The sequence below is a fragment of the Pituophis catenifer genome, unplaced genomic scaffold, assembly GCF_029215685.1.
Source record: "Pituophis catenifer annectens isolate HBS135680 unplaced genomic scaffold, rPitCat1.0.hap2 SCAF_4, whole genome shotgun sequence".
Lineage (NCBI taxonomy): Eukaryota > Metazoa > Chordata > Lepidosauria > Squamata > Colubridae > Pituophis > Pituophis catenifer.
This window is the reverse complement of record NW_027256884.1, coordinates 62495290-62520909: the sequence shown is the minus strand read 5'-3', so window position 1 is coordinate 62520909 and position 25620 is coordinate 62495290. Positions and strand designations below refer to the sequence as shown.

The following is a 25620-nucleotide window of genomic DNA, read 5'->3' as shown; positions in this document are numbered from 1 at the left end:
TAGAAAGGATGAAAGGCTGAGTCAACCTTGAGCCTGGTGAGATTCAAACTTACAGTAATTGCAGACAGCTGGTGTTAATCACAATGCTATTAGTCTGCTGAGCCACCAGACTCTGATGATGTCGTATAGCTTAGTAAGCACCATGCTGACATTGGCATCAGGTGGAATATAAACAGCTATTATTATCACGGTGATTTCTCTAGACAGATAAAATGGCCTACATGTGACAGTCATCAGTTCCACATCTGGGCAGCAATGCATATAGCAGCAATGCTGTTAACACACCAGTCACTGTGTATATAGATACAGAGTCCTCTCTCGCTTTTACCAGAGTCGCCATTTCTGTTGGAGCGATAAGTGACAGGCCCAAATGGGGCACGGAGGCCTGCACAATCCCCCGTGCCCCATTTTGGCCAGCAGGAAGGCAGGAGGTCGTCCGAAAATAGGGCATGCAGAGGCCCCCCACGACCCCCCGTGCTCTGTTTTGGCTGGCAGAGTGCTGCAGCAGGCCGTCCAGACTGGAAATGGGGCGTGCAGGAGTCATGCCCCCCTCCCCATTTTCACTAGCAGGGGCACCGTGAGCCGGTCTTTTGCTATTTCCAGGCCGGCCTCACAAGGCAGATTTGAGCACCCCTGCTAATGACACTAAGACTCCCATCAGTGATAACATTGTCATGGATTGTTATAAAATCAGGATAATTTAACCTAGCAGTTTAAATATTAATTTAAAGTACTGAAGGAATGGAGGTACCATTTCCCCCCAAAATAGGACCTACCCCCAAAACAAGCCCTAGCCTGATTTCTTTGGAATGGGTCTAATTTAGACCCATATGTGATGGGCACATATCGTAGATATGTGCCCATCAGGCTTCCGAGCATTCCATCAGCTGAGAGCTCAGGGCAGGGGCGGGGGGGTGTTGGCGGTTATTATAAAGGAAGGTCTTGATCCAAGGGAGACCACTGTTCCACAGATAGCCAGATGTGAGTCCCTTTTTGTGAAGTGGGGCCGTGGAGTACAGATGGGCTTGTTGATCACGTACCTGGCTCCCTTCCATGTGGCAACAGCCCTGCCCGAGCTGCTCAACGTCATAGCCGAGGTGGCAGTTGATACCTCCAGACTTTTAGTCATGGGGGATTTGAACTTGCCATCTATCGGTGAAACGTCTGAGGTGGCTCGAAAGTTCATGGCTTCCATGACAGCCATGGACCTTACTCAGTTAATTCATGACCCTACTCACACGGGTGGACACACTGGACTTAGTTTTTGTCTCTGGTCAGTGGTCGAGTGGCCTTGATACAGGGGATATAGTCATCTAACCCTTGTCATGGTCTGACCACTCGCTCCTTCGACTGGACTTTCTAACCGCTGCACCCCGCTGCAGGGAGGCAGAACCGACCAGGTGGTTCCGCCCCAGGCGCCTGATGGATCCTGATAGGTTCCAGATGGAGCTTGGGCCATTTCCTGAGACTCTGGCTCATAACTCGGCTGAAGACCTGGTGGCCGCCTGGGATAGTGCGGCCGCCGGGGCTTTGGACCGCATCGTGCCTTTGCTGCCTCTGACCCGGCACAGAACTCACGTAGCTCCTTGGTTCTCCGAAGAGCTGAGGGAGATGAAGCGCCGGAAAAGACGTCTGGAGAGTAGTTGGAGGACAAGCCGCTCCGAATCCGACCGAACACTGGTGAGGTCTCATATTAAGACCTACCTAGTGGCGATAAAAGCGGCGAAATCCAGCTATTTTGCTGTTCTTATCGCGTCATGAGATAATCGCCCAATCGCCCTGTTTAGGGTGACCCGCTCCCTCCTCCATCCGGAAGCGCGGGATGATCCCTTGCAGGGTCGAGCTGAGGATTTTGTGCAGTATCTGTATGACAAGATCGCTCAGATTCGGGAAGGCCTGGCCTCTGACTGGGTAAGTCTGGATGGGATGACTGAGGCAGGTCTTGAGAGTGTTATCTGGGAGGAGTTTGATCCTGTGGCTCCCGAGGACGTGGACAGGTTCCTGGGACGGCTGAACGCGACCACATGTTTATTGGACCCGTGTCCCTCCTGGTTGGTACTGGCTTCCCGGGAGGTTACACGAGGCTGGCTCCAGAGGATTGTTAACACTTCTCTGAGTGAGGGGGTCCTGCCGACCACTTTGAAAGAAGCGGTGGTGAGGCCCCTCCTCAAGAAGCCCTCTCTGGATCCGGCTGTTTTGGCTAACTATCGTCCAGTCTCCAACCTTTGCTTGGTTGCGAAGGTTGTTGAGCGTGTGGTGGCGCGGCAGCTTCCCCAGTACCTGGATGAAGCTGTCTAGATCCGCTCCAGTCCAGCTTCCGGCCTGGGCACAGCGTGGAAACGGCATTGGTCGCGTTGGTGGATGATCTCTGGAGGGCTCAGGATAGGGGTTGTTCCTCTATCCTGGTCCTGTTAGATCTCTCAGCGGCTTTTGATACCATCGACCATGGTATCATGTAGCACCGGTTGAACAGGCTGGGGGGTGGGGGGCACCGTTCTGCGGTGGTTCTCCTCCTACCTCTCTGACCGGTCACAATCTGTGTTGACGGGGGCAGCGGTCGACCCCGAGGCGCCTTGCTTGTGGGGTGCCACAAGGGTCGGTCCTCTTGCCCCTTCTGTTCAACATTTATGTAAAGCCGCTGGGTGAGATCATCCGTGACTTTGGGGTGGAGTTCCATCAGTACGCTGACAACACTCAGCTGTACATCTCCATCCCAGGCCACCCCAACAATGCCCTTGAAGTGATGTCCCAGTGCCTGGAGTCCGTGCGGGCCTGGATGGGGAGAAACAGGCTCCGACTGAACCCTTCCAAGACCAAGTGGCTGTGGCTTCCGGCGTCCCGATATAGCCAGCTGGTGCCATCGCTGGCTATTGGGGGCAAATCACTGGCCCCCACGGAGAGAGCTTGCAACTTAGGCGTCCTCCTGGATGCACGGCTGTCTTTAGAAGAGCACATGACGGCCATGACCAGGGGGGCTTTTTGTCAGGTTCGCCTGATACGCCAGTTGCGCCCCTTTCTGGATCGGGACTCCCTACGCACGGTCACTCAAGCATTTGTCACTTCCCGCCTGGATTACTGCAATGCTCTCTACATGGGGCTCCCCTTGGGGTGCACCCGGAGGCTGCAGTTAGTCCAGAATGCGGCCGCGCAGGGGATTATGGGAGCGACGGGGTGCTCACATATGACACCTCTCCTGTGCGAGCTGCACTGGCTTCCTGTGGTCTTCCAGGTGCGCTTCAAGGTGTTGGTGACCACCTTTAAAGCGCTCCATGGCTTAGGGCCGGGGTATCTGAAAGACCGCCTTCTGCCGCCAATAGCCTCCCACTGACCGGTTCGCTCGCACAGAGAGGGCCTCCTCAGGGTGCTGTCGGCCAGACAGTGCCGGCTGGTGACCCCCAGGGGGAGAGCCTTCTCTCTGGCAGCACCTGCCCTCTGGAACGACCTACCCCCTGAGATACGCATGATATCAGACCTCCGGACTTTTCGTCGGGCCCTGAAAACACACTTATTCCATCTAGCCGGGCTGGCTTGATCCCATCCTCTCAGTTTTAATTGAATTCGGTTTTAATTGGGTTGTTTTAAATCTTGGGCCGAAATTATTTAATTGTTTTTTAAACTGTTTTTAAATTTTATATGCAATGTTTTATCTTGGCTGTACACCGCCCTGAGTCCCGCAGGAGAAGGGTGGTATAGAAATAATAAAATAAAATAAAATAAAATAAAATAAAATAAAATAAAATAAAATAATAAAATAAAATAAAATAAAATAAAATAAAATAAAATAAAATAAAATAAAATAATAAAATAAAATAAAATAAAATAAAATAAAATAAAATAATAAAATAAAATAAAATAAAATAAAATAAAATAAAATAAAATAAAATAAAATAAAATAAAATAATAAAATAAAATAATAAAATAAAATAATAAAGTAAAATAAAATAAAATAAAATAAAATAAAATAATAAAATAAAATAAAATAATAAAATAAAATAAAATAAAATAAAATAAAATAAAATAATAAAATAATAAAATAAAATAAAATAATAAAATAAAATAAAATAATAAAATAAAATAATATAAAATAAAATAAAATAAAATAAAATAAAATAAAATAAAATAATAAAATAATATAAAATAAAATAAAATAAAATAAAATAAAATAAAATAAAATAATAAAAAAATAAAATAAAATAAAATAAAATAAAATAAAATAAATAAAATAATAAAATAAAATAAAATAAAATAAAATAAAATATAATAAAATATAATAAAATAAAATAAAATAATAAAATAAAATAATAAAATAAAATAAAATAAAATAAAATAAAATAAAATAAAATAAAATAAAATAATAAAATAAAATAAAATAAAATAATAAAATAAAATAAAATAAAATAAAATAAAATAAAATAAATAAAATAAAATAAAATAAAATAAAATAAAATAATAAAATAATAAAATAAAATAATAAAATAAAATAAAATAAAATAAAATAAAATAATAAAATAATAAAATAAAATATAATAATATAATATAATATAATATAATAATATAATATAATATAATATAATGTAATATAATATAATATAATAAAATATAATATAATATTATAAAAATAAAATAAATAAATAAAATAATAAAATAAAATAATAAAATAAAATAAATAATAAAATAAAAAAAATAATTTAAGCCTTACACCAGAAATAAGCCCCAATGAAGAGGCGTGGCCAGTACAGGATGCAGCCCTTCCCTTCCCTGGTCACCTCATGGAGGTTTGGCCTCTTAATTCCAGCCCTATGGATCAGCTGAGCTAGTGAGAGCTGGGAGCTGCCTCTCATTTTGTCTCGCCTGGAGTTCAGGTTTTGCTCAGGCTGCTACTATGATGTGGCAGAAAGCCATGCGGTGCATCAGAATAGGCCCCCAACCCCCAACTCTGCTCAACTGCTGGACCTGTTTTACCTGCTGCTGCTGGCTTCAGCCTCCTGGCTGTGCTGCTCTCAGTAGCCCTGCTGGGCTGCTCCTGGCTGTGTGGCAATTTGGCCCAGATTTCCAGAGCATCTTCCCTGCTGCCGGCCTGCCCCCTTCGGCAGCGGTTGTGCTGCCCTGTGTGAGCTCCATGGTGGTGTTTCAGTGATACGGAGGAGGGAGGGAGAGATCGCCCCTTCCTCCTTTGCACCCCAAAACACCATCTTCCCTGGCTGCTGAGCCCCTGGCCTGCACCCCTCTCGCGGAGCAAGATGTGCAACTCGATGTTATCTGTGGAGGCCTCTCAATGCAATGCTCTGCTGCAGTTTCAAAGGAAACCTCTGCCTTCCCTGCACAGGATTGCAAGGCTGGAGGCTTCAGAGGGATCATTTTTGGGATGTGCATCTGTGCAGGGTTCCCCATGGAAAGGACGATCGGCAGGAAAATGGGGGGGGGATTTTCCTGCTGATTTTCCAGCCCAGCAGGCCAGCCAAGAGCAGCGCTGCCAGGAGGGTGAAGAGCCCCCATGAGGCCAGCAGCAGCATGGGCAGCTGCAGACAGCCCGCCATGGCTGAGAAGTGTCTCAGCAGTAGCTGAGCTAGCAGGCAGGGCAGGTGGAGGCCAGGTCATGCCAAAAGCTTGGCCCATTGCAGCCACGGGCAAGCAGACAGTGGGACGGAGAGGGCGGAGCCAGTGGTAACTGTGCTCCCACTCCTGTTGGCCCCCTGCTCTTTGCCTCCTGCACATCAAAAAAATAAGACCTCCCTGAAAATAATCCCAAGTGCTTATTTTCAAGCCCAAAAGAAAATAAGACCGGGTCTTATTTTTGGGGAAACACAGTAGTCCTCAGGTTGCAAGCACTCATTCAGTAACTGTTCAAAGTTATGGTGGCACTGAATGAGTAGTACTTATGACTGGTCCTCAAAATTCTGGCCATTGCAGCACCCATACAGTCACATCATCATGTTTGGGTTCACACTTAGGACCATTGCAGCCTCCCCTGATTGTCATTTGCACCATTCCCTGTCAGCCTCTCACAAGTAATGTGAATTGGCAAGCTGGAAGGGAAAGTCGTAAGTTACTCCTGTTGCTTTTTCTCCCAAGGACCCTCCTAGAGAGTACAATATCAAGCACCTCCCCCAAATCATCCTGCTTGTGCTGTGTAGCAATCATCCACAACCCTGCTGACCTGCCTGCAGTCCCCCATTATCCATAGCACCTGCCCATGACCCCCAATGGAGTGTACATGACCTCTGCCAATCTGCTTATGCTCCAAAGAGCCTGCCACCAACAACTATTTGCACCACCCACAGCCAGGCTGGCTTCCCTGCCCTTGTGGACTTGGGGTTGCTACACATTGCTTAGCAATGGAAATTCAAGATCCAATTGTTATTGTAACATGAGGACTGCCTATAGGTATTTTTTAGCATATAAATTGATAGATAAAATATTGAAAATAGTCATTTTCAATTTGATAAGGAGACTATTAATTAATCTGTCATTTCCAGTTTGTGGCTCTTGGAATTCTTTGCTTTTACATTGAGCATTGATTTTTTTTGATGTGGAGACAAAAGCTGTCTTTCTAAAAGACATACATTCTCTTATTAGGTGATACTATCAATAAGGAGGATCTGTACTTTTAACTCATCTTTTTTGTAATTTATGAATGCACCTCTGATAAAGGTAAGGGATGGAAAGGTGGGGAGAATTTTAAAAAATTGTGAATGGGCTTCTGGTTGGCTACATTTATGTATTTAGTTAAATGAATGTGCCAGCTTACTTACTTTCTATTCTTGATTCTCTCTGCTAGCCCGAGGAGATGACAAGATTGAGAAGCATGAATAGGCAGCTCCAGATAAATGTAGACTGTACTCAGAAAGAAATTGACCTCCTTCAGTCTAGAGGTAGATGTTTTCAATGATTTTCTGTATCTGAAATGCATTGATATGGAACTTTATGTAAGAATTTAAGAGGTTTTATGAATATTGTCTTTTCCTATCATAGTCATAGAAAGAAAGATAATCCAATCAATTTTCTTTTTACTAGATGTATTGTTTTGATACTTTAGTGAAAATGTATTTGCCAATATTGATTCTGTATCATTTAAGTGACAGAATTTGCAAGCATTCTTCATTATATATGGGCAGTTTCCAGAATAGCAAGGCTATATGACTTTAAGACACTGTTGTTTGCTGCATTTCAGTATTGTTTCATGTCAAAAGCACACTTAACCAGTAACTTCTTTTACCTCTTAAACATATATCCTGTTCAAAATACATTGTTTTCTGCTTTTTATTAATAGGAAACTTTGACCTGAAAGCCATGAATAATTTTTATGATAATATAGAGCCTGGTCCTGTTGTGCCGCCAAAGCCATGTAAAAAAGGTGAGTCACTACACAAATGTTCAAGATGTAGTTTGTTTCTGGTATTTTTTTGTAGAGGGATTCTTATATTAGAAGGAAGGAAATTAGATGTACTGTATATGTTTCTTATGCACAACTACCGTATTTTTCGGAGTATAAGACACATCTTTTTACCCCCAAATAGAGGGTGAAAATCTGGGTGCATCTTATAGTCTGAATGTAGCGCTGCCCACCCACCGGCCTTCACCCTTCGGATATTTTCAGGCAGTTCCAGGCAGCAGGGATCTGGGTCGGGGCACATCCTGAGGAACAAACCTCTTCGGGAAGGTCTTGGGGGGGGGGAATCTGCCTGGCAGCTTCAGGGAACAAGACGGGCCCCATGGTTTGCGGCTGGTCAGCCCTCTGGCCGCCCAGTGGGCAGCTCAGGACAGACAATGGTCGTGATGACTTCACTCCCCAGCAATGTGAGGAGCCGCCGCCTAAGCCCTCTCTGCGTCTAGGAACTGAGCTGAGCCGAACGGGAGCCCCTAAAGTGAAACATCCCTCCTTTCCAGCCACCGCTGCCCGTTGGCCAGATTCCCCAATGCAATTCTCAGAGGCGCGTTTCACTGCAATGTGCAGCGGGGAACCAGGAACCGTTTTGGATTCAGGGAGGGGATTGCAGCACTGCCGCCTAAAAATGCTTTTCTTCCCATTGCACATTGCAGACCCGCGCACCTTCGTCCTCCTCAACAGACTCACCTTCTCTTTCCTCCTGGCCAGATCCGCTGCCTGAAACGTGATGTACTTTTTTTGCCTCTGCACACCCCATGTTTGAAATCAGGAAGGGGATCGCGGGTCTGCCGCCCGAAAACGCTTTCCTTTGGAATCGGGATAGATTCCACTCAAATTTAGTGGACTCTGGGCAGTGTACAAAAATAGAAAAAAACATAAAAACAACTGATAACATTAAATCAGACAAACACCCCTGTATAAATAATCCAATAAACAACAAAATAAAATAGGGACCTTAAACAAATAATAAACATCAAACCCAGACCTGGCACCAAAGCTAGGTGTTCAAATCTTTCCTGATCCCTAGGAGAGAGAATGTCATCCTTACCCCTGGGGGGAAGCTGTGAAGAGGATGGTGGCCACAACAGAGAAGGCACAATTCCTAGGTCCCACAAGATGACAGCAGTTAATGGTAGGAACCTAGAGTGCATCCATTCTGCTGAGATGTACTGGGCAGACAGAAATGATTATAGACAAGCAGAGGGGATGTTAGTCACCTGGCAGGGGAGAAAAATAAAAATAGATAGCTTGAGCACAGCACAAGATTTTCTTGATCAGTTAAGGGGTGCAGAAGAAGAACAGAGCAGTAAGGAGGAAATAGAGGCGACAAATTTAGAAGAGGAAGGAACCGCGGAGGAGAAGAAGACCGAAGAAGAAACCAAAGAGAAAAAAACAAGACCAGTAAGAGCCGTAAGACTAAACAAGAACTAAGACCGAGCAAGGAAAATAAGAATGAATGATTTGAAATTAATTTCAATAAATGTTAATGGATTAAACGATAGTAAAAAGAGGAAATTAACACTTACAAAACTAGCAAAACAAAATATGGATATAATCTGCTTACAAGAGGTCCATATAAAAAAGGACGAGGGTAAACGTTTGGAGTATAAAAAATATGGTAATCTATTTACCTCATTAGCTGAAAAAAGAAAGAGAGGGGTAGTAATCTATGTTAAAAAAGGAATTGAAGCAGAATTGAAATATAATGACACACAGGGAAGAACCCTCATGGTTGAAATTACGAGAGAAAACACTAAAATACTACTTGTGGGCATTTATGCCCCAAATAAAAAACAAGGAGAATATTTTCAAAAGCTTCGGGAACAATTAGGGAAAATGGAATATAATAAAATTTGCATGATAGGCGATTTCAACGGAATCATAGACCCAGACAATGACCACAAAAGTAATAAATTGAATAAAAATAAACGGGCAACTTTACCAAAAGCCTTTTTCGATTTGGTGGAGGAAATGAACCTAATTGACATATGGCGAACTTTACACCCAAACGAAAGACAATATACATTCTATTCTAATCCGCAACAGTCATGGTCGAGAATAGATATGGTTTGGGTCACCAGGACGTTGGGGTTAGAAATAGAGACAGCGGAAATTAGCCCAAATATCTGGGCTGATCATAACCCCCTGGAAATGAAATGGAGAACCATAAAGAGAAAGAAACAACAGAGATGGAGGCTCAACACAAAACTACTATGCGACCAAGAGTGTGTAGAAAAATTGAAAGAAGAAATAAAGACTTTTTTTTATAGAAAATGAGAATCAAGGAACCCCCCGCGAAATAGTATGGGACGCAATGAAGGCCTATCTAAGAGGGGTAATAATATCCTACTCAGCATATAAAAACAAATTAAAAAGGAAATCCCGGGAAGATCTCATTAAACATCTAGATGAAGCAGAAAGGAAACTCCAGAAAACACCTGGAGATACTGTAGTAAAAGAAAATTGGCTGATGTGGAGACATAAATTAAACATCCTAGATCAAGAGGAGCTAGCCCAAAAAATAAAAAGAACAAAACAGTACTACTTTGAGAACGCCAACAAATCGGGCAGGTGGCTGGCCTATAAATTAAAAAAGGAAAATGAAAAAGGGACAATTCAGACACTAGAAGACGCTGATGGAAATCTTTTAAATAAAGAAGAAGAAAAATTAGAAAGAGCAAGAGAGTATTATGAAGCACTATACAAGGAAGAGGAGGTCTTGGAAGAAAAAATAGACCAATATCTGGCAAATGCGGAGCTCTCACAAATAACGGAGGAAGAGAAGGAGATGTTAAATGCAAAGATAACAACTGAAGAATTCAAAAAAGCCCTCTCCAAACTCAAAAACAACAAATCACCAGGCCCAGACGGATTCCCAGGAGAAATATATAAAAAATTGGAAGAAATTTTACAACCCAAATTAATGGAAATTTTCAATGAGGTCTTGATGGGCTCCAAAATCCCCGACTCGTGGAGGGAAGCACATGTTACACTGCTGCCGAAAGAAGGTGCCGACCCCAAAAAAAATCCAAAATTACAGACCGATCTCGCTCTTAAACACTGATTACAAACTATTCATGGGTATAATGGCAGAAAGAACCAAAAAAATATTAAACAACTGGATCCATAAAGATCAAAATGGATTTCTCCCGGGGCGACAAATTAGGGATAATTTGAGAATTGTGTTAAATACTTTAGAATATTATGAAGAACACCCAGAAAAGCAGTTGGCCATAGTTTTTTTGGATGCCCAAAAGGCATTTGACAATTTAAATTGGAATTTTATGACCAAGCAAATTAAAACAATGGGATTTGGGCAAAACTTCGAAAAGATGATAAAGAATATTTATGACAATCAGAGGGCTAGCATTTTGGTAAATGGAGATAGGACAAGAACATTCCAAATCAAGAAGGGAGTAAGACAGGGCTGCCCCCTGTCACCGTTATTATTCATCCTGGCCCTAGAAGTGTTGCTACGAAAGATTAGAAATAACGAGGAAATCAAAGGCCTAAAGATTAGAAAAGAGACTTACAAAACGCAAGCTTTTGCGGATGATGTGGCGCTAATACTTGAAGACCCATTAATATCCGAACAAAAAGTATTAGAGGAATTGGGTAAATATGGAGAGGTGGCTGGCTTTAAATTGAATAAATCTAAAACCAAAATACTAATTAAGAATGTAACTGAAACGCAGAAGAAAGAGATAGAAGGAGTTTTGGGCCTACAGGTTGTCCCAAAAATAAAATATTTAGGAATCTGGCTAACCAAAAGGTGTTCATCTCTAAAAGAAGATAATTATACCCCATTAATTAATAAACTAAAACAAGATTTGGATAGATGGAAAAAGATTAAATTGTCACTTATAGGCAAAATTGCGGCAATTAAGATGAACATCCTCCCCAAGATGCTATTCCTATATCAAAACTTACCAGTGACCTTAGAGAAAAAAAATTTTTTAGAATTAAATAAGAACATCAGGGAATTCGTTTGGGAGGGAAAAAAATCGAGGATCTCACTCAAAATCTTACAGGAAAAAAGGAATGTGGGAGGTTTTGGACTCCCGAATTGGGAAACGTATTACAGAGCAGCAAAACTGATATGGATAAGGGAATGGATTACTTTGGAGAATAAGAGAATCCTAACGTTAGAAGGCCATGATTTACAGAGAGGGTGGCATGCGTACCTATGGGACAAAGACAAGAAAAAGAAAACCTACTTCCACAGGCACAAAATTAGGGATTCCTTAATACAAACATGGGCGGGGATTAGGCAGAGATACTACTCAAAAGTCCCAAATTGGCTCTCAACGGCAGAGGCATTGATTTACCCCAACAGGTGGGGAATGGAGAAACTGTGCAGATATAAAGACATTGTCGACGGAGGGGGAAACCTCAAATCAAATGATACCCTGAGAGACCAAGGTATAACCCTAGACTGGTGGACTTACCTACAAATAAAATCAAGATACCAGAAAGATAAGGATGAATATGGCTTAGAACTAGGAAACAACGGATTAGACAAAATTTTGATGGGACCAGAAAAAAAAGCATTGGCCAAGTTATATAACTACTTATTAGATGAAGACAGAGATGAGGATACAATCAGAAACCAATTGAGAGCATGGGAGAGCAACATTGGGCACAGTTTGAACTTTAACGAATGGGAAGAAGCCTGGAATAAAAACTATAAATTAACTAGAGCAGCCACATACAAGGAAAACCATTATAAAATGCTCCATAGGTGGCATTTAGCACCTGCGAGATTAGCAAAGATGTTCCCCAATGTACACCCAAATTGTTGGAAATGTGGCCATGGTCAGGGCACCTTCTTTCATATGTGGTGGACATGCCCCGAAGCAAAAAGATACTGGAGCAAAATTCGGAGATGGTTGAAAGACATAATTAAAGAAGAAATCGATTTGAATCCAGAAATATTTCTCCTGGGAATGGCAAAGAAAGGGTATGGAAAGGAAAAGGTCCACCTCCTAATACACATAGCTACAGCTGCCAGACTGGCGTATGCTCAATACTGGAAAAAGAAAGACCCACCACCAGATGACCTTATAATTAGCAAAATATTAGAGTGTGCAGAGATAAGTAAATTAACACATGAGATAAATGATGATGAAAATTCAGACTATGATACTGTGTGGGGAAGATGGTACGAATGGATAAATGATAGAATCAAAGAAGGAGAAAAAGGTGTAGAAATCAATCAGATTAAGGAAGGAGTAAAAGGCACAGAAATTAATTAGAAATTAATTAGAAATGTATAGTATAAATGACACCAGATAATTTTTCATGTATATATGTATAAACACTGCGAATCCGATGTCAAACAGAATTGTTATTATATCTTATTTGTGTAAAAAATAAAATTCAATAAAGTATTATAAAAAAAAAAAAGAAATGATTATAGACAAGCAGTCTCTTAGTTATCCTGATGCTACCTTTCTGGCATCAAGCCCTATACCATATATGGCTTTATAGGTCCTCTACCTCACACATTAGTCATCTCATTATATTTGAGTAGAAGTTATAGAAATAGTAATTTACGGAAGTATAAATATTGTTGCCACGTGGCCATATTGTACAAATTATGATCCTTGGAGAGAAAAATAATGCAGTTTAAAATATATTAAATATTGCTACAAGTCAGTTTGCTAATTATGTTCAAATGAATGAAGACTTTACATTATATATAATCTAATTGTGCATATATAAATGTTGAATAGTTCACCCTACTGTAGAAGATAAAGGCATTTATACATGATTTTCCATGCATTTTGTGTAGTATTTTCAAAATCTTTAATTAATTAGGGTAAAATATAGGAAATACTTTGTTAGATTGTAAAATAAATGTTTAATCAAAATCAGCCAAAAGACATGGTAATTAATATAATTCAGTAACATGTTAGAGTAATGTTCTGGACCATTCTTCATATTACTATGCTCCTAATAGATATTAGTACCCTGTTTTCCCCAAAATAAGACATCCCCTGATAATAAGCACAATCAGGCTTTTGAACGCATGGCAATAAGGCCAAGCGCTTATTTTAGGGTTCAAAAAAATATAAGACAGGGTCTTATTTTCGGGAAAACATGGTAGCTAAAGTAAGAATGTGTCATACCCACATTAATAAATTGTTTGAACTCAACACATTATTTCTTAGAAACAGTTCTAGTATAGGATGTTAAAATACATCGTAGTAATTTTCTCTTGTTGGAATGATTTTGAAATTTAGTCTGGTAGATCTCATACTATCTACCTCAAATGACAAAATTTGGCAGAAAAGAATATACCGTATTTTTCGGAATATAACACACTCCGGAGTATAAGACGCACCTTAGTTTTTGGGGAGGAAAATAAGAAAAAAAAATTCTGCCTCTGCCTACCAGCATCCATCGGTATTCATCTGGCTAGCGTCCTGTCAGTGTGTGAGAGAGAGTTGAGGGCTGTTTGGAAATTGAAACAGTATTTGCTGTGTGAGAACAAGGAAGGACACAGCAAGGAGCCTGGGCATGGCTTAGCTCAACTGTTCTAAAGCTGCATGCTGTGCTGATCTCTGAAACTGAAACTCCTCTCCTCTGCTTGTGTTTTGCTTGTATTTACTACCACTTTGGAACACCTGCTTTTGGTATTGTATATTTACTTCATGAGTTATATTATATATAAAGAGAAATTATTGAATCCTGCTGAATCAGTTACTTGTGTGTGCTTTCTGGATGTGATTGCTGCTGCAAACTCTGACAGTCCTTGCAGCAAATAGCGAACAGCCAGGTCAGCTTCAGCACATAATTGCAGCCTGATTCAGCACGAGCAGCTTATTGGTGGGTGGATTAGCTTCCCGGAATACTCCCAATCAGCTGTTCCAGGCTGGGATTGCCACAGACCATCGCCTCCTCAGTGCCTCGCAGTTTTTTTGGCTACATTTGGTGTATAAGACGCACCCAAATTTTCACCCTCTTCTAGGGGGGGAAAAGTGTGTCTTATACTCTGAAAAATACGGTACATAATTCACATATCTTACTATATTTTTACTGGAGACCAAAATCATACCAATAGAATTTATTTTCAGAATATTGCACTTGGTATGTAGTTAAAGTGTAGTACTGAAGACCCAAATTCTAGTTCACCTTCTGGTATAGAAAACTCACTTTCAATCAACAATGATTATTGTAGAGAAAACAAACAGGCCTTACAGTGTGCTTATACATGAATGCCAAATAAAATATTAATACAAATATTATTATTGACCTATGATGTTTATATATTTAAAAGTATTATGTTTTATAAGAAAAATGATTCTTTGTAGACCATCAAAATAGTTCCAAGCAAGTTCTGCGATCACAGCCAAGAGATGAGGACTTTGAAGGAGCTCCATGGAATTGTGACAGCTGTACTTTCTTGAATCACCCAGCACTGAATCGTTGTGAGCAATGTGAAATGCCGCGGTATGCCTGAATTTATCAAAGTCTAATTTGTATTAAGATGGGCTTTGAGATCTCAGCCATAGATGAAAATTTGGGGGATCTTTTAGTTCCCTACCAGGTCATTTTCAGTTTTTGAGAGAAAAAATTCCTTTTCATTCATGCTGCACTAAAGATTAGTTTATGGAAACATACTCTTATCCCATGGTGGTAAGAAAGTTTGAAAGGATATTCTGAATCCAAGATGTATTTTCTTTTAAGAATATATGCAGGAAAACAAGTGATTACTGTTGTTCTAGCCCCCATAATTACATTTGCTTGTTAGTAGTCCTTACATATATTTTTATAAGCATTGAACAATTACTTTGTGAAGTGTTACAGGTATGCAGACAAACTATGAAGAATCAGAGCTGATCTGGCCAGAGCAAGCTGGAAAACAAGAGCTCCCTATGTTTCCAGACTGTAAACTACTGAAAAAGGGGGAATCAAAGAACAGAAAAGGATAATCTGAAATGCTGCTTTTTTCAGGGTAAATTAAGTCTACACAATTGCTGTTTTGATATTGTGAATTGTGATGAGGAGGGAAAAGTACTGTACAATCTTATTTATAGAGTACAATCTGAAGTGATTTTACAGTCCCTTTTGCTTGTACAGCACTCACCAAGTCATGCTAACACTGGTAGTTAAATAATTATACCATATTACACAGGAAAAATAGTGCTGCATGCTTTCATTAGGTCTTTGTGTTTTAAAGCTAAAAAGTAAAAGTATACTTTTATAAATTACCAGTATGTTCCCTTGAAACTGCTTGACAGTGGAGTGGACATATACCAAATGCAGAACTGTTCCAAATTCTTTTTGGAAAACTTAAGTTCAGCCATTAATAGTATAAGAAATGTTTGCACCCTCTTTCTTAGGCCTTTCAGCTTCCACTTATGTGAAGAATTAATAATGTTTACAGCACAGAAGGTGCTTTGTGTCCCCATTCTGATTTTGCTGAAAACCACTAATCAATATGAGCTCTCCAATAAAGTTTATTTGCACATTGTCAGTAAACTAACTTGTATTAATTAGTATGAGTGGTGGTTTTTGAAATGTTGCACATTGCATTTTGGTGTGATTCTTAGACAGTTAAAGGGTATAGAGAATCCAGAAATGGTATAGAGAATCCAGAAATTGAATTGTACTAGTACCTGTATGAATATGCTAATCATGAATAGGATATTTTATTTGTGAGTGCTTCAGGATACTGAAATAAAGCAGTCTTCTGAGTTTGAAGTTGAGTCAAAAATAAAATTGTTGATGAATAATCAGAATTCCTTTTTCACACTGAAGAATCACTAGGACAGTGAATTTTACTTCTTACACATTCATTATTCTAGATTTTGCAGGGATTGCAAAATGGAGAATCATATTTTACTTGTGGATATCTTGCTCTTATCTGTTGGTATTATATATGATATAATTTCTGTTCAAATTGAAATATATTGAATACAATAGATGTTAGTCCATAAAATTTTTACAGAAGCTATATGGAATCAAGCTTGATTCAATTAGTCAATCAAATAGAGCTATTACATTAGTGCTCATATTAAGATTATTTTAGTTGACTTTTACACTATAACAAATATGACTGAGAGGTTAAAAGGGAACTTATAAGAATTCTGTATCCCTACTTAAGAGTAAAATTATGAAATTCTTTTCTTTTACCTAGAGAAAAAATTAAGATATGAAGTTGCAAAGACTCTCATGTAAAGTATTCTTTTTAAAGTTATCTATTAAATCACATTAGTATTGCTCCTTAGTATTGGTCATAACTTCATGATCTTTTTAAAACAACCTTCTGCTTGGCACTTAGTCAACTACTATAGGGAAGGGAATTGTACTCATTAAGTTCAGAACATACAGTAAATAGCATGTTTGGAGGTATACAGGATTTTAATTGGCAATGAGATACTGTACTTACAGCTTTGTATGAAAGTTAGGCTGAGTTTATCTTAAGGGATTTTTTTTTTTCTGGATTTGGAAAGCACCATCAAAATTTTGATAAACGAATACATAGGAACTTAAGGTTTCCTTATCTTATGTCGTGAGCAGGGAGTTCTTTGGACATGCCATGCTAGGTGAATTCAGTACATTTGCATAATGCCCAGGCTAGATTGTGGAACTAATATAATGTTCAATGATTTACTCATACTTTCACTACTGAAGTAAAAGTCAAAACACAGTTTGTAGTGGGGAAGGTAATACTCTGTTTCCCCTAAAATAAGACATCTCCTGATAATAAGCCCAATCGGGCTTTTGAGCGCATGGGTTAAAATAAGCCCTCCCTTGAAAATAAGCCCTCCCCAAAAATATTTAAACGCATGTGCAGCCGGTCCCCGCCATTTCCTCTGGTTAGGGTTTGGGAGACAGAGCTGGAAATCAGGTAAGATGGCAAGAGGAGCCCCGTCTTGCTCCACGTGCCCCAAAATAATAAGATCTTCCCAAAAATAAGGCCGAGCACTTTTTTCGGGATTCAAAAAAATATAAGACAGGGTCTTATTTTCGGGGAAACACTGAAACACATTTCAGTGTTCAAAAGAATCCTTTTACTGGTTTACTTGTAAATGTCCTTTCACATGTAATATAGATGATAGCAATGAAATTAATTTTAATATGTAAGTTCATGTGAATCTATTCATGTCTACATGGAAAGTACCCGGAAATAAGTGAATTTAATCAAAATGGATTTAGGTTATGCCAAAATAATTGCTGATTGTCTAAAAGGTTTCATTAATGTCTGGATTCCTTATGTTTAATACACAAAATGCACTATAATGCATATAAATTCAGAATGTGTGTGTCTGAGTGGTGGGATTCTAAGGCCGTCAGGAATTTTTAAAATGCACTACTTTTTAATAATAACTGATTTGCCCTTGCCCATAGATCTTGGTTGAATCTGTTTACTAGAAAGTTCAAGAATACCTTCTAAGTCTCCAAAACCTTTTCTTTATACATGCCTCTTTTGTATTTAATGTTATTAAAATGTATCCTTTCACATATATAAAGATGTCACAATTTTAATTGATAGAATAGTTTATAGCAAGCCAAAATTAAATCCTGTACTTGATTATTTGATGAAACTATAAAGCTAGCATGTTTGTGTAGGAAGAGAGGGCTAAGAAGAAAAGAGACTGTTTTGTAAAATCTGAGGAGATGTGTATTTCTCTGTGATATGTATGTATTTATCCTTATGACAGATGTGTGAAGCAAATTTAATTTTTAAAGAGCTGGTCTCAGTCATATTATTAAGTCATGTTTTCTCTCAGTTATTGTATGTTTCAGTTCTGTACACTTATTTCCCATCCTTTTTTACTATAAATTCCTTTAAAGTCTCTCGGATTTTACAGACTTGGAAATTAGGACAAAATATTTTATTTTTTTTAAAGAGTACATGAAAAAATTAAATATTTGGTTATGACTTTGTATTCTTGAATTTACAAGCTTCTAAATTGAGAAAGCGTGTAGTGTGGTCTAAATGTGAAATAAATTCACAATATAGCATGGAATAGAAAGATAGGCTGTCAGACAACCGAAGATTGAAAACATGCAGAGAAATAAATGCTTATTATAGTTAACATTGTGTCCATGTGTTATATTTGTTTTTACAAATAATCTTTAAAGCTTATCACCTGTGCGAGAAAGGGAATCCTTAATTGGTAGGTTAGTTGAATTAATATAATAGCTTAATCTTTTTTTAGGTTTTTTAAAAATACGTTCTTTAAAACCTGTACACCTATATCTTCTGCTCTATTGAAATCCTGTTAACTTCGTTCACTATAAAACAAAACCATGCTCTAATTGTAAATAGGGTGTTTTTCTATCATATGGATTTGTGTATGCTGTGAATGAAAACTATTATTGCAAGATAAAATGTATAAGGTGTTAAGAGGCTGTGCATGCATGATTTTCCAAATAACATATACTGAACACTGCAGTTGCCAACCCAATAAACTAAGAAAATGTAACATTCTGCTTTTGGTTTTATATGTAGCAAGAACTTGCAGTTTCTTTTAAATCTTTCATCTTAAAATAGAGTATCCTTATAGGTGTATTGCATGTTTTTTTCAAATATAGATTCTTTTCTTCGATCTCTTTAGTGAACTTATTGTCAGCCTTTCTTGCATGTTAAGCCACAAATGGTGGTCCTATGCAATGGAAAATTAGAATTTTCTACTTTATTGTCTTCATCTTTTATACATCTCATCATACCTGCTTTGGTTTTTAGTTGTCCAAAAGATATCTATAATATTTTTTAATTTTTTTTAGCAAGAATTTATATGGTTAGACAAAGAATAGCTTGCTTTTATGTAACCACTTAAACAGTTATGGAACTTCATTCAGCCAAGACAATCCATTCAATATTGCTTCAAAAGTTTAGGTGGTTTTAAGGGGAATTAATGGCATCACTTTAGTTTAACAATTCCTGATTAAGGCTGGAGCCTGCAGATAGGAAGCCACTATTTACACAAAGAAAAATTATTTTATAGAAGACAGGAACAAAACAACTGGAAAGAATCACCGTACACATTCCTAACGGTAGTCCTAGCCATACTGTTGGTTTTTCTTCATAGAAATAAGCAGGATCACTGGTAGTGGTTTAACCTGCATACCGTTCCGATTCAGTGGAAACACTGGATATCCCTTAAAGATATATAGAATGGATTGTAGTGATCTGCTTACTCATTTAAAATGTTTGGGCAGTACTCTGCATTTCAGTAGCAGCTGGATTCCTACTGGTGGTTGCCTCTTAAGGAAAACTATAATTAATTAGGTAATTAAGAATAAATTAAATGATCCTTGCTGTCCTTTCTAATCGAGTGGGTTCCACTTACCTTTGCTACTGGTTCGCAACAGGAGCCCGCTTGCGCGTGATGCTTCTGTGCATGCGCAGAGCGTCCGTGATGACGTCTGGGTGGGTGGGTGGAGCCTCCTGCTGCTGTTATTACCGGTTTACAAGATCCAGACCGAACTGGTAGCAACCCACCACTGTTTCTAATGATTTGTGTCCAACATATATGAATTCCCTTAAACATGGTTCCCTCTTTAAAAACAATTAAAGGCTAAGTTACTAACATACATACTGTAAGATAAAATATCACATCCAGTGTTACTTTAAACAGGTATTATTTGATATTGAAGTAACTTTGTTAAAGTTGTCTAGCTCTTGTAATGTCATGTCATTATAGTGTTTGTGAACTAAGCGATCATATTTTGGTGACTATACAACTTACCTTACAATATATACTTCCCGGCCTGTTTAGATCAGCTTCAGAAAAGCAAGTTTACTCTAAGTGTATACAGTGCTAACTTTTCTTGATTCCTTACATATTTTTATTCAGGTATTCAACTTACATCCTATTTTGTTTTACATGTGAATTTTATTTGTATATTCCCTTAGCTTCTTTTAAAAGTAGGCTATATCCAGTGCCTCTCCATACACAATTTGCTACCATAGACTCCTTGGACATTTTTTAATGCATGGGGTATAGTCCAAATTCAAATTTCCTACCTATTAAGGTAGAACATTTTCTGCAGTCCTGCATTTTTTCATTTATGGTAGTGTCCAAACCACAACAGCTACAACTGGGTCATTAACATAAATGCAAATAAGAAACATTTGGAATGAAATGTGATAGATTTATTTTATACAGCTGAAGATTCTAAAAATGCTGAAGTATACCTTTAAAAAATAATATAAATAATATTGGCTGATTTTTTAACAGAATTTACAGGTGACTCCTGGTCTTCTCCCTCCCTCCCCCCATTGATGATTTATTGTTGAGTTTCATTTTTCATTTAGGATTCCCTGGGATCTCTGATTGGGTGCTCAAAGATATCTTGTCTTCTTTCCCCATCATAATGATTAGAGTGTGCCCATATAGTTCCACCTGGGGAAAAAGACCATGCTGATAAGATATCTACATCTTTGAAGTAGTGAAGAAAGTGAGGTGAATGTTCCAGTGCTGATATGAAAATACAAAATAAATGAAAGACTTGAAGAATAGGTTGGATCCTGTGACTATCTAGATTTCAAACGTCAAGCAGTGACCAAGTGTCAAACAATTGGTTCTCTGAGGATCTAGAGACAATAAAACATGCCAGTATGTAAGGTGATTTTAAGCTTTATTAATATGTTTAACAGAGAGATGCGAATAGAAATATAAAAGCATACCAAACAAGATGCTCTTCCTTTAGATGTTGGGGAACCTCAATAAGAACAGTGGAGAGACTTCAAAATGACCAGGGTTTACAGTAGTGAGCTCTCGAGCCAAAGCTTAAGGCTCAATACTAGGGTTTTTATTAAGATCTGGTAGCAAACTTAATAGTGTTTCCATGGTGATGAGACTATAGGATCTGACGATGACTGGATGGTGCATAACTAGGATGGGTGTTAAAGTTCTGAGAAGTTATACAAATAAAGCTGTATGCAGATAAATGAGGTTTTTCTACAGCTGTGTGGAGATTTCCTCCCCTCCCCCCATTTTTTCCTTTATTCAGTTTAGAATGAAAACAAGCAAGTTATCTCGGAATGAATTCTACTTCTAGAATTTTCTTAATATGAAAGAAAAATCAAAATACGTGACAAATTATGATGATCTGCAGTGGCACTACACATACAGTATAGTCAACCCAAATCCAAAATTTCATTTGATACTCGCTTCTCTATACAGGTAGTCCTCAACTTACAACAGTTCATTTAGTGATCGTTCAAAGTTACAATGGCGTTAAAAAAAAGTGATACTTTTTTCATACTTACAACTGTTGCAGCATCCCCATGGTCACATGATTTATATTTGGATGCTGGACAATTGACTCATTTATGAACATTGTAGTATTCCGGGGTCATGTGATCCCCTTTTGCACCTGTCTGGCAAGCAAAATCAATGAGGAAGCCAGATTCACTTAACAATAGCAATAATTCACTTAACAAATGTGGCAAGAAAGGTCGTAAAATGAGGCAAAACTCACTTTACAAATTTCTCACTTAGCAACATAAGTTTTGGGCTCAATTGTAGTCATAAGTCAAGGACTACCTGTACTAAAGTTACCTTTCTAAAAGGGGGGTAATTTTCCCCAATTACCAAAAGCAAAGCAAAAATTGCCAGTAGGTGCTTAAGTTAAGCAATACATGCTTAACTCTTGGCAGAAAATTAGCCATACAAAATCTGTTAAACATGGATTTTGAGAGCTTTTCCTATGGTTTTTGAATGAGGTCTTAACACTCTTCTGGGAAACCAAAACAGTGGGGCTTGCCTCACATCTGAGGGTAAGGTGATTAGTTCAGTTTCAGAATTCATTCTTCATTCACTTCAGACAATACGAGAACAATTGGCTTTGTTCATATCCCACATAAACTGAAAGACTACTTTCAGCAACCATTCACAATCTGGTGCCTTTTGTATGGTGGATTACAATTTCCATCATTTCCACCTAAGAGGACATGTCAGATTTTAATAACTGGCCAAGATTTGTCTAAATCTCTGTCAGTAACAAACACCTGCTTAGCGCAGTAAGGCAGGCCAACACAGAGTTTACAGAACATCTCTAGCAGTTTATGCTATCGCCCAGCCATCATTGGTGATTAGATCATTTATAGCAAATTAGAAAGCAGAAACTCATGTACCGTATTTTTCGGTCTATAAGATGCACCTTTTTACCCCCAAAAAGGGGGTGAAAATCTGGGTGCGTCTTATATGCCGAATGTAGCCCTGCCCACCTGCCAGCCCCCATCCTTCAGCCATTTTCAGCCAGTTCCAGGCGGCAGGAATCTGGGTCGGGGCACAGCCTGAGGAACAATCCTCCCTCTTCAGGACTGTCGGGGGGGGGGGATCTGCCCAGCAGCTTCGGGGAACAAGGCGGGTGCCACGATTTGCAGCTGGTCACCCCTCTGGCCGCGCTGACTTCACTCCCCAGCAATGTGAGGAGCTGCCTGAAACACGGTGCACTTTTTTTTGTCTCTGCACACCCCATGTTTGGAATCAGGAAGGGGATCGCAGGTCTGCCGCCCGAAACTGCAATCCCCTTCCCGATTCCAAACATGAGGTGTGCAGAGACAAAAAAAAGTGCACCGTGTTTCAGGCAGTGGATCTGGCCAGGAGGAAAGAGAAGTTGAATCTGCTGAGGAGGAGGACAGGGGCGCACGACTCTGCAACGTGCAGAAAAACACTTTCAGACGCAGCGCTACAAACTCCTCCCTGAATCCAAAGCACTTCCCAGTTCCCCGCTGCACATTGCAGGGGAACTGGCCGCCACCTGAAGCACGACTCTTGAGAATTGCATTGGGGAATCCGGGCAGTGATGGCTGGAAAGGAGGAACGTTTCCCTTTAGGGGCTCCCATTCAGCTCGGCTTGGCTCCTGGACGCAGAGAGGGCTTAGGCAGCAGTGGCGGCGGCTCCTCACATTGCTGGGGAGTGAAGTGCTGCGGCCAGAGGAGTGACCAGCCACAAATCATGGCACCCACCTTGTTCCCCAAAGCTGCTGGGCAGATTCCCCCCCCCCCCGACCATCCCGAAGAGGTTTGTTCTTCAGGCTGTGCTCTGTTCCCCCCTCCCCAGAGCATGCGAGGGGTCTCTTTGGGGGAAAGCGAGTAGTCCCTGCTCCTCTCGCTTGCAAGAGGAGGAGGAGGGCGGCGCCACCTTAAATGCTGGTAGGCAGAGATAAAATACTTTTTTCCTTGTTTTCCTCCCCCAAAATTAAGGTGCGTCTTATACTCCGGTGCGTCTTATACACTGAAAAATATACTTTGGACATGTGAAGCAAGCAGTTGACAGGCTAGAAAAAAACAGTTCTGTTTGGAAAGGCTAAGGGAATTGGAAGAAAAAAGGTGGATGGACAGGATCAGAGAGGTCACTGGTTTCTGAAGAATTGCAGATAATCGGCAATAAAAATTGAGATGGTGGGCTTATTTGACCATATGGTCTCGGAGCATTGGATCTGATTTTGTAGCATCAAGCTACAGTATACATTTACTTATTAAATCAATTTACTTAAATTTGATTGATTCCCTTTTGTTCCGAAGGGCAAAATAGACATTTTCTTAAGTAATAATTAATTAATTCAATTTATATGAATTTATATTAAAATACTGAGTTAGCCAAGGATCTGATCTGCAAATGAGCTAACCGCTGCATGTGTGGTGACTTCTTTTATTTTCTTTATATTAGCCTCTCTTCTACCTGTGGTCACAAAATATACCTTTGTCCTAAGACAACAGATAAAAGCTGTGGATCAGCAGGGCAGAAATCTACTCCTTTTACTTTCCTGAAAAAGGAATACACCATAATTTCCCATGAAATTAGTGTAACTTGTGGCTTCCCATTAAAGATATCACACATAAATATATACCATAATCACAGTAGTACATTTATAGCAATAGTTGTTTCCTTGTTTATTAAAAAAACCCCTTTAATTTGGTAGTATCAGAAAATATATTAGCTATAATTAAATGTAATTATCTCATATGATGGAATTGCAGGATAATATAATTGAGGCAGAGAAAAGCCCTCTGGTGGTTTAGAACTTCAAGTTAAGTATGTCATAGGGGAGGCAGAGCACGTGTCACTGAGTTTAAGTATGCATAGCAGGGCTACAGTCTCGCTGTTCCCTTTTCCAAAAGTTGCTTTGGATTCTAATTTTTGATATAACTGTAGTAACTTGAAGTTTTGCAAACAGAATCTAATACAAAATGGGAAAGAGGAGATACAAAACTTGTTTTTGATACTTTCAGTGAAAAAACAGTATAGATATTTCACAGTGTTTCTTTTGTTTCTCAAGCTTCCTTCTATCCATCACAGTATTTCTCAACTTTGGCAACTTTAAGATGTGTGGACTTTAACTGGCTGGAGGATTCACGAGAACAGAACCCCATACATCTTAAAGATATCAAGGCTGGAAAGCACTACTCTAGCAGCCTGATTTTGAAACAAACAAAAAGCTAGATTTGTTTATATCAGAGGTGTCAAACTCATATCGTCACAACGGCATCACGTGACATATTGGGACTTTTTCCCCCTTCGCTAAACTGAGGGTGGGTATGGCCAGTGCATGACACATCCAGCCTATAGGCCGGGAGTTCAACAGTCCTGGTTTATATTAATTTGAAACAATTGGAAGTTAGAATGTCTTATTGATCTTCTAATCAACTAAATTTAATAGCAAATCTTCAGCTTCCTTATCTGTATTTTATGGCGCTTCCTTCCAGCCTATAACAATCATTCTTCTCAACCTTGAGTCAGTATAAAAATATGTAACATAATATGTATTGTCCACACAACTACTTCATTGTACCTCAGAAAGAATCTGGGAAAGGTGATGTTTTATCAAATAAGATAAAATAATAAGAGATAAAGAGATAAGATAAAATAGATAAAGAGATAAGATATAATAATAATAATAATAATAGGAGACTTCCAGTTTAGGCCTACATACCTCTCACTTGGACTATTGTAATTCATTCCCACTGGAATTTCCATTAAATACCATTCAAAAGCTACAATTAGCCATAATGAAGCAGCTTTTATATTTAGAGGTAGGTGCCTCCTAGTTTGCCATTATTAGTAACATCACATGTGTAGGAGCTGGTTGGGTGCCAGTTGCCTTTTAGATGCTATTCAAAGTGCTGGTTTCTCATTTAAAGCTCTATCTGGGTCTGAATTTGGATACCTGTGGGAGAGCCTCTTCCCAGTGGTTTCTATCATTCTGAAAGGATCTCGTAGGGAAAACATTATTTGCATCCCTGAAGATTTGCTGATATCCG

The 25620-nt window shown here is 39.2% G+C and overlaps 1 protein-coding gene across 5 annotated transcripts in view; it reads left to right on the top strand.

The window, feature by feature from the left end:
• TAB3 (TGF-beta activated kinase 1 (MAP3K7) binding protein 3) overlaps positions 1-25620 on the top strand; it is a 77490-nt gene that overhangs the window by 37627 nt on the left and 14243 nt on the right. For 3 of the 5 annotated variants that reach the window (XM_070944188.1, XM_070944190.1, XM_070944187.1), the window contains 4 exons: positions 6779-6872; positions 7271-7354; positions 14704-14842; positions 15192-15835. In XM_070944188.1, coding sequence (XP_070800289.1) covers positions 6779-6872; positions 7271-7354; positions 14704-14842; positions 15192-15324 — 450 coding nt within the window. In that variant the 3' untranslated portion in view covers positions 15325-15835. Of the gene's footprint in view, positions 1-6576; positions 6652-6778; positions 6873-7270; positions 7355-14703; positions 14843-15191; positions 15836-25620 lie in introns of those variants that run through there. The other 2 variants (XM_070944189.1, XM_070944191.1) reach the window with 2 other exon arrangements.